This window comes from Triturus cristatus, chromosome 11, assembly GCF_964204655.1.
Source record: "Triturus cristatus chromosome 11, aTriCri1.1, whole genome shotgun sequence".
Taxonomy (NCBI): Eukaryota; Metazoa; Chordata; class Amphibia; order Caudata; family Salamandridae; genus Triturus; species Triturus cristatus.
Window position 1 is genome coordinate 473,178,069 of NC_140594.1, and position 9,231 is coordinate 473,187,299.

The following is a 9,231-nucleotide window of genomic DNA, read 5'->3' on the forward strand; positions in this document are numbered from 1 at the left end:
ACGTCACCCACAATAGCCACGGGCCTCAGCTTTGCTGTGGACTCAGGGTACCCTCGAAGAAGACTTCAGTGTCTGGCAGGAGCTTCAGTGATGCAGACCTGTCAGTTGCTTCTTTGGTGCCTGCCAAGCAGGGGAGTCACTCCTTGACCCCAAGGGAGATTTCTTCCCTCTTCTAGTCGTGATAGAAAGTCGAAGGTCCAGGATATATGTTCCAGAGTTTCGTCCAGGGTAATCTAAAGTCCTAGGTACTGGATTCCTATACTTATACTAAGTTTAGGGGCTGGACTAATTCTAAGGCTACACCTATGGCTGGGCTTGGAAAGAGGGGTGGTTACACCCATTTCCTTTGTCCAGATTCACGCCAGAGCAGGGGCAGGTAGCCCCTGCAACCGGTTTGAACTGGACTATGCACAGGGACACCAAGTGTGCCCCCAGTGCAGAACTTCAAAGCACCAGAGAGTGCTCCCGCACAGCCCCAATACACATCTGCCTGTCTGGAGAGGTCGTCACACCTCCTTGCGACAGGAAACCTATTGTCCAGTCTTCCCCTGCCGGAGTTTCGGTCAGCAGCAGGAGGCCAGACCCGTGTCTGTGACAGAGGCATCCATTTTGTGATGCCAGGGCTCAGGAAAGTCCTACCGGGTTTGACCAGTGTGAACATGTCTCTCCCTCTAGAAGGGTTGAATGCTACCCCCGCCGCCAGAATTGGCGGGGGGTAGTATTGCAAAGCGTTTGACACCAAACATGACATGTTTTGATGCAGCCATTCCAAAGTTAGCATTTACCGCGAGGTTATAATGCACTTAAGAGTATATGGTATGGCTGTATCTCAGAACAGCCATAAGGAAGTATTTCCGAAATCTGCAGAGGGCCTCAGCTCATGCTTGGGCACCCTCTCACACAAAACCAAGCACGCTGCCTTCAGGATTGTTAAGGCCTGCCATAGGAGTGACTTATAGGTTTATATGTGTCTGTATATATGTGGAGATAGGTAGCCTATATCACTGCGAGGGGTGCAAGCACACCCTTACCCAGGCTGCAGTAGCAGACCTGTGATGACATTTTGGAGTGCTTCCCAGGGGTGGCATAATACATGCTTCAGCCCCTGGTAGGCCTCTGAAGTACCTATGCCCTAGGTACATAGTATACCATATGCTAGGGGCTTATAAGGCACTCCAGAATCCAATTAGATATGTTCCTAATGTACATGCAAACCATTTTAGAGACGAAGCAGCTAGGCTGTGGTCCTGATTAGCAGGGCCACAGCCAGACTAAGGTCAAAAAACAGTAAAACACCAGCAAAAAGTGGGGGTACCCATGTGAAGCAGAGCCTACTCTCCTACAGATGGTGTGCGTTAGGGAGCAGGGCTTGATACTTTGGGGGTTGTCAGGCTTGGAATTTTGAAGGGCAGAATTAAGTGAACAGGAGCAGTCCCCGTTGGAAGATAGAGGAGATTTGGTTGTGCAGTATAAGAGGGACATTTTTGAGTGATAGAGAGTAAAGGCTGTATGTTCTCGAAGAGAGTTTCAGGGTTCAGGGGTGCTGAGCACTGACTAAGAGAAATAAACAAGACATGGTAGAGCAATGTACATGAAGTAGTCTCATGGGCTGGAGGACCATAGGACGTGTATTTCTTGAGTATGGCATGTTTTGGTGGCGTGAAATAGGGTGGACAGGTGTTAAAATAGGCCTATTATGTTTCTGTATTGCACCGCATTGACTTGGGTGCTACAACAAACGCCTCGTCTGTAGCATTAAGCACATTAGCATCATCGTGGACCCTTAAGTGCCCACTCTTGACATTCAACCACAAGGCACATAAAATAACTCAAAGGTGGAAAAAAACTAGAGGTGTGATCAACATGAATGTCAACCGACTGGGGTCCTGTGAAGAGATAGGCCTTGCCAAAAATGCATGCAGACTTATGTGGCTTTAATTATTTCTTTTTTTAAATTAAACAATTTCAGGCTTTTATCCTTTTTTTGTCAAAAGTTAATTTGGAGCACTTCTATTTACTCCACAACTGTGATAACAATCCTTTATAAGTGGGACAGAACAGTACACCGTCTGCATTTTTCCCACTATCGGATTCTTTTTCACTTAAAGATGTGCCAGTCCTAAAACACTGAAGTTTTTTCATCTCTGGACATGCTACAATTAACCCAAATAGGTTTTCTCGTGTTGAGCCCCTGATAATGATGATAGAGTGGGCGCTGAAAAGATCTCCCGTTTCTTGGTCCAGTACATCAATTCTCGTTGCATTCTGAGACTTGTAGTCTTGATGGGTTTTAGTAGGATAAAACAGGACGACAAGTCCCAGGATGCAAAGTTAAAATCACGGATGGGATGAACTACCCACACATGGACCTGGGGATCTGCAGGGACTAGAACCCGTGCCGCTTGCAAACACCCATCCTTTGAGCTCGATGCCCCGTGCTCCAGTCTAGGCGCTATGGACACGGTCATTGTCTGCTAGAAAAGGGCACTGCTGAGTAAGTCTTTGGTTATTATGAGACCGTGGGAAAATCCTGAGATGCGTCTGTCACTGCTGTGACCACACGCCCACCTGATCCACTCCTGGACGGCATTTATGCACGTTTGGGACGCATATGAGATGCCCCCTACGTCCGGGGACCTCCCAGGCCAATAGGGGGCATCAGTCTGTACAGTCTGGGCAGTTTGTGCTGCGCCGGAATCACAATTCCCGCTGCTGTGAGCTGCACAAAAAAAGGCGGGGCTTTGTCTGCTCCACTGGCGGTGATTGAAAATGCAAAAGGAAGCGATAAAATCAACCTCCACCCGCCTGCCCCAGCCGTGCAACAGCAGGGACCCCTCCCCAAAGCTGTTCGATTTACACAGCTAATCCTGGTCATATCACACACCTCCGGGGCAGCAGTTAATCCAAGCATGCATGAATTATGCGTAATATGACATTGTTAGATACTACTCAGTAACAATGAAGACATAAATATAAGGGGATGGTACTAGCAAACACAATGTCAATACAAGGAAAAAGACGGGCGTTAATGGGCATTATTGGCAGGGCTGCAGAATACCAGCCCAAACTCGCATAGCCTTCACGCACCTTGTCGCTGAGGTTCTGCAGTGCTTCCTTGCCGGTTCCCCTCCGGATCTCCACCCTCCTCCCGGAATCAACAGATGGCTCCCCAGCATCCCAGCTGCTGCTGCCCTTGCCCAGGTGGGCCACGTCCCTCTGCTGGGCCACCACCTTGGCCAGTCCTTTGCCTGGGGGCAGCGAGTGGAAGTCGATGGTCTTGTTCTCTGAGGAGCCTTCCACCGGGCAGAACATGCCGCAGAATTTCTGCCTGGGCTTGGGGCTCCCGGAGCCCAAGTTCTTAAAGAAGCCATCTTCCTCCCCGTTCTGCTCGTTCTGCCTGCCGTTCCTGCCAGCCATCCTCGCCTCTGCCCTTGCCCAGCAGTCAGTCTGCCCCTGGAGGGAAGAGAACAGCAGCGGATCAGTGTGTTAGAGGGAGAGAGGGGGGCAGGGGCAACAGCTTCAGACAACAGAGGTTGAATCCACTCCCCTTCTGTTTTTTCTCACACTGGTCATTTTTTTCAAACAATGACTTTCAGGGAGTGGCTCCTGATTGTGGCCACCAAAGTTGGGCGTTGTGGGCTTACCCTTTTCTCTGCAGTGCTTTTAGAAGGAGGAGGAGGCAGGCTGCAAGTTCCCCGTTCAGCATCAAGAACAGGAGAAGAACTCTGCAGCAGCACCGGGCTCTGATCCGGAAGTGATGATGGCGTTCCTAGGCAAAGGGGGAGATGTCAGCATTTGGGGCGCTGTCAGCTTCAGCGCATGCCAGCTTCGGGAGAGGTGTCAGGTACCAGGCTCCCGCGGAGACCCGATCGCGCAAGTTACAGGAGGTCTGAGGGGCAGGGGGTGGCAGGGTCCATTTCTTCCCGGGTGGCCGCGTGTAACCTCCCGCCACCTGCGGCGATCTCCAGCCCCGGGTGGTTTTTGAGAAGGGAGGGGACTGACAAGGGGTTTCTGCCAGGTTCAACTAGCTCCTGCTTTGCCGGGAAAGATTCCCACCTCCCCTCTCCCGTGACACGATGCTGAGTCACAGCTTTCCTTTATTACAGCAGCCATGACACGGTAATAATGCAGGGTGGGCGCCAGACCCTCCCCCAGCTTACATCCGCACAGTGGAAAATGCCCCCGGCATAGCCCGACCAGAAAGGAGCAACGCCGACTGACCAGGTGCTTTGACGGCAGGGAGGTTAAACCCACAGCCATTATTTTATTTGTCCGATCACATTTATTGTGTAGAGGGGTCACTGTTCATTCAAAATTTACACATTAATGATTTGCACTACCAGACAATCACAAATTAAATGACAGGCCGTGACAAAAGGCAGGTTTTTGTGTAGCTGCCGGGGTGCAGCGTGTGGACGCGGCGCCTTTAAGGAGCTGTCCGTTCAGCACCACCCTTCTCTCGGTGAGTGAAATGACATGAGCGCAGGGGCATTAGAACGCCTGCACCGGTGAAGGGGGGGGGGGGGGCTCAGATATATGCAGCTGGACTATGTATCGCCCTCCCAACACCCATCCTCGTCACGCCCACTCGTGAGGTCCATTTTTAGTGTACCGAACAATGGCCTCGATATATTCCCAGCCGGCCTCACCTGCACCCCTAATTACGAGTGTTAAATAGAGGTATGTGGTGTAACACTAAAATTAATGCACATTCAAGGCACAATACGTCGTTTATTGCGTTATTGGCGCATGGCATTCCCTCTGATTCTAGCGCTTCTGTTAAAGGTGACACTGTAATAGCGCGCAAATGCGTGTAGCGCCAAGCCCCTCAAATTGGTTGGTTTATGTTTGACTAGAACATTGAAGCCTTAGAGAACTGGCAAATGTGCGTCAGCGTTTTTAAGTTCCCCCATTGCTCAAGGGGCGTGCCAGGGAAGGAGCCCCCACATTCAAATCGAAATACCACAGAGCTCACAGTGTGCTTTCATGCGTAATGACTCGCCGCAAAGTTTTAAGGGGTGGGGGGGGGGGGGCGTCAGCGAGTGAGAGGGGTCACTCTCCCCAAACTCGTAATACGTTTGGCACGGGGAAGTAGGAAGGAGCGAGGGTAAGAGAGAAAGAATAGAGTTAATCAAGGAGACAGAATAGGAAATGAACGTGGGAAAAGTCAAATGTGGGGAATGATCAGAGGGAAGGAAATAAGGTAAGCAGGAGGCGTGGCAGGGCACAGGAGAACAAAGAGAACAAGAAACGATGGTGCCGAAAGAGTGTAAGTCATGGAGCAGGGCAGGAGAGCGGGCAAGGAAAGAGAAATACAATAAGTGAGAGGAACACACACAGAAAATGACTGGAAGAAACATAGTGTGGGGGGGGGGGGGGAGACAGGTATAGTAGTCGTGGTTGTGATGTACTGTCTTCAAACCTTTACAGTTATTCAAGCTCTTTGACAAAATTAGTCGAAAGGACAGTACTATTTTGTAATAAGCTGGTTCAATGGGTAGAGGTGACACAGCAGACGTAGAAGAGAGATGTCTTTATGATATGTATTAAGTTCTTAACATCCATAGTAACAGCCCCACCCCGCCCATCTTCCAGCTGTCAACATTCACACCAGGCACCCAAGAATTCCACTCATGTCAATCACACCAACCTTCTACACAGAACACTCACACTGGCTGAGCAGCTAGGAACAAGGTGAAAGGGAACATTATAACATTACATGAGGATACTACATATTTTCAAAGTGAAAGTCATCATTAGGGCCCCTAATTCACAAGGCTTATTCCCATCAGACAGTGCGACATATTTATGGAAATTCGAGAGTATGTTACACCTACTGACAGAAAAATGTTCCTGAATCAACTCAAAACACAATGGCTCCCTAAATCAGAGCAACGGCCAATCTACATCCATGCAGAACAAAAGAAGCCGCAATGTTATTGAGCACACAAATCATGCACAAAATACTTCACACAGATCCATAAACAGATGTAACCAGCTACTAATCAGTACGATCCATTAATCAATACACAAATCTGTTCTAGCCTTAGCAGCCACTATGCAATATGACTGACCCTCAAACAGTACGAAACACAGTCACATTCAATGACTCACCTTCAAACATTACGAAACACAATCACATTCAATGACTGCCCTTCAAACAGTACGAAACAGTCACATTCAATGACTGCCCTTCAAACAGTACGAAACAGTCACATTCAATGACTGCCCTTCAAACATTACGAAACACAGTCACATTCAATGACTGCCCTTCAAACAGTACGAAACACAGTCAGATTCAATGACTGCCCTTCAAACAGCACCAAACACCTTCACATTCAATGACTGCCCTTCAAACAGTAGGAAACACAGTCAGATTCAATGACTGCCCTTCAAACAGTACGAAACACAGTCAGATTCAATGACTGCCCTTCAAACAGTACGAAACACAGTCAGATTCAATGACTCACCTTCAAACAGTACGAAACACAGTCAGATTCAATGACTGCCCTTCAAACAGTACGAAACACAGTCAGATTCAATGACTGCCCTTCAAACAGTACGAAACACAGTCAGATTCAATGACTGCCCTTCAAACAGTACGAAACACAGTCAGATTCAATGACTGCCCTTCAAACAGTACGAAACACAGTCAGATTCAATGACTGCCCTTCAAACAGTACCAAACACCTTCACATTCAATGTCAACAGAGCACTTGGACTCCAGTCAAAGAGTACCTAAGGGCAGAACTGTAAAAGGGACTCAGATTTCAAATGTTATAGGACCTTAAAAATGTCAGTAAAGATATATGAAAATGCATAACATACAATTACATAAATTGCAAAGTCTTTAGCTTTTTCTAGAACCGAAACAGGCAAGATTCCTGCCTTAGATCCAGGAGCAGGACATCCTAGAAGTGTTCATCCTGAAAAGGAGGAGATCAGCCGCGAGAGGTGGCCATCTTGTGCCTAGCAATTGGCATGATAAGCATGGCGGATGAGTAATGCACTCCTGGAGAATACTGCATACAGGGCACTTGCAGACAGATTAAAGCTCTATACCAGAAATATAACTGTGGATGTTTTAAAGGGAATATGTTTTTGTATCTGGGCTCGCTTCAACCTTTTCGAGGTGGGAGATGTGTGTTAACACCTCCATATCATTGCCATAGTCCTAGTTGCTGACCTTTGAACCTCCCAAAGACAAGTTACCAGCGTTGTTGGGATGACACTATATAAGGCGTTTCAGTAAACCAGCCTGAGTCCATTCAGAGCTCTGGCTAGGGTGGCTCCCAGATTTACTTCAATAGCAGCAGGGCTCGAGTTGGGGGTTCACGCAGGTATACGGCGTCCCTCCACTCTTTTCACAGGGTGGACGCCGTCCCCCCCTGCCAAGAAGTTGGGCCCCACAGAAATATGCTGAACTTGTCCCGGTGTAATTTTCAAACACAGGCACACGTTCAGCAGCTCCTGCACGTTGCCTGCTTTCCATTCCTAGCAGCAACGTGCAGGCAGCGAGGGAGCCTTTTTTCACCTACAGCTGGGCCGAAGTTAAGGGGCCATCTGGTCTCCTCCTGTTTGTATATGCTGACTGGAGGCCGCCTGGAACCTTACATTTAAATGTAAATGCCACAGAGGGAAACAAAGGCACACAGCTTGACTCTCCTTCACAGGTACTTAAGAGAGGCATGCTTTTGCCTTTGTTCTTTCCATGTATGTAAATGCAGACACTGTGAGATTGTCAGATGGGTTAGTCTATCCCAGTATTTACACAAATAATTTAAATAGCACTATTTTCTTTCTTTTATAGCGCTATGTCGTGACGTCATGAGGTCATTTGCATATTGTCTTACTTGGTCAGTCCCCCCACTTCTTTTTATAGGACTTGTGCCCTGATATAGCAGGGTTAGATTTATGTAATAAATGCAAATTAAAATGTCAGCTTCTCTTTACACTGTCAATTTGATTTTCAGTTGAGAGAGTTGAATCGGACATGATGCCCAAAGTTTTCCTCTCCGGAAGACTAGGAATAAAACAACTCATAAGAAAGTGAGAAATGCAAACAAGTAGGAAGACAGGCAAAAAGAAACAAAGTAAGAGGGATGGACTGACAGAGAAGTAGAGAAAGTCCAAGGATCAGACTGCTTGAAAGGAAGAACATAAGAGGGACAAACTGTCGGAATGGAGGTTGTTGGAAGGGTACAGAAAAGAAATAGGGTGCCATGGTCTAATGGACAGGATGTGATCTGAACATAGAAAAAGTAAAGTACAAAGCTGTGACAGGAACAGCAAGAATAAAAGAAAAAGAATAGGCTGAAGGATCATAGAGAATGTTCGAAAGAAAAAAGAAACACCAAAAAGTGAGAGAGCTGAACAGAAAATACGAGAAAGAAAGAGGCAACGGGAGATAGAGGATGTGAGATGTACAGACACATAGCACAAAAAATAAGTGATTTGGAGAGCCAGAAAAAAAGCTAGAAGAGTGAAGAGAAAGAGATAAACAGAGAATATGAAAATGGTAGACATAGGAGCAGAGATGGAAATACAGAGAGAGATACAAAGACTGTTAGAGGGCTCAAAAGAGAGAAACAGTGGACAAGAGATGCAGATATAGATAGAGAAAGAGGGACATGTAGATCAAAGTGGGCAAAGTAAGAGGGACAGAAAGAGCAAAGTAAAGAGTAAGTGGAACAGACAAGAGCAACAGAGAAATGAAAACGCACGGGCAGACAAACAGTGAGGGCATGTACGAGGACAAGAGACCGAAATAATAAGAGGATTGATAGAAAGACATTGAATGGGGATCAAACTAAAGTAGTGAGGAATGTTGCTTATTCGTATAGTATCTTTCACCGCCCTTTGGTAGCCTCAAAGCACCGATGGGAATATAGAGAACACGAGACAGAGAAAAGCAAAGAAAAAGAGTGAGTTAAAAAGACAGAGGGAGATAAACAAAGGGGGTAGGAAACAACACAGAAGGATAGAGAAAGTAATGGAGCAGCAGACTAAAACAAGAAAGCGAGAGGGATACTCAGACAGAAGGAAGTGGGCTGCCAATTAAACAGAGAGAGTAAAATCAGAACTGAGAAAAAGAAAGTGAGACACGAAGAGAGAAATTGAGAATGTGAGAGGGAAGAATTTGAGCAGCAGAGAAAGTGTTTTGGGCTAAAATAAAAAGATGAAGACAATGAGAGGGGCAGACAGTGCAGAGTATAGAAAGTAAAAAAGGCA

At 47.1% G+C, this 9,231-nt stretch overlaps 1 protein-coding gene across 1 annotated transcript in view; it reads right to left on the minus strand.

Moving 5' to 3' along the window:
- The window catches only part of DPYSL2 (dihydropyrimidinase like 2), a 408,396-nt gene extending 404,642 nt beyond the window's left edge, over window positions 1-3,754 (minus strand). The window contains exons 1-2 of the mRNA XM_085632753.1: window positions 3,645-3,754; window positions 3,088-3,453 (exon numbers count right to left, since the gene is read on the minus strand). Coding sequence (XP_085488879.1) covers window positions 3,088-3,417 — 330 coding nt within the window. The 5' untranslated portion in view covers window positions 3,418-3,453; window positions 3,645-3,754. The remainder of the gene's footprint in view (window positions 1-3,087; window positions 3,454-3,644) is intronic.
- Between the last annotated feature and the right edge of the window lie 5,477 nt (window positions 3,755-9,231).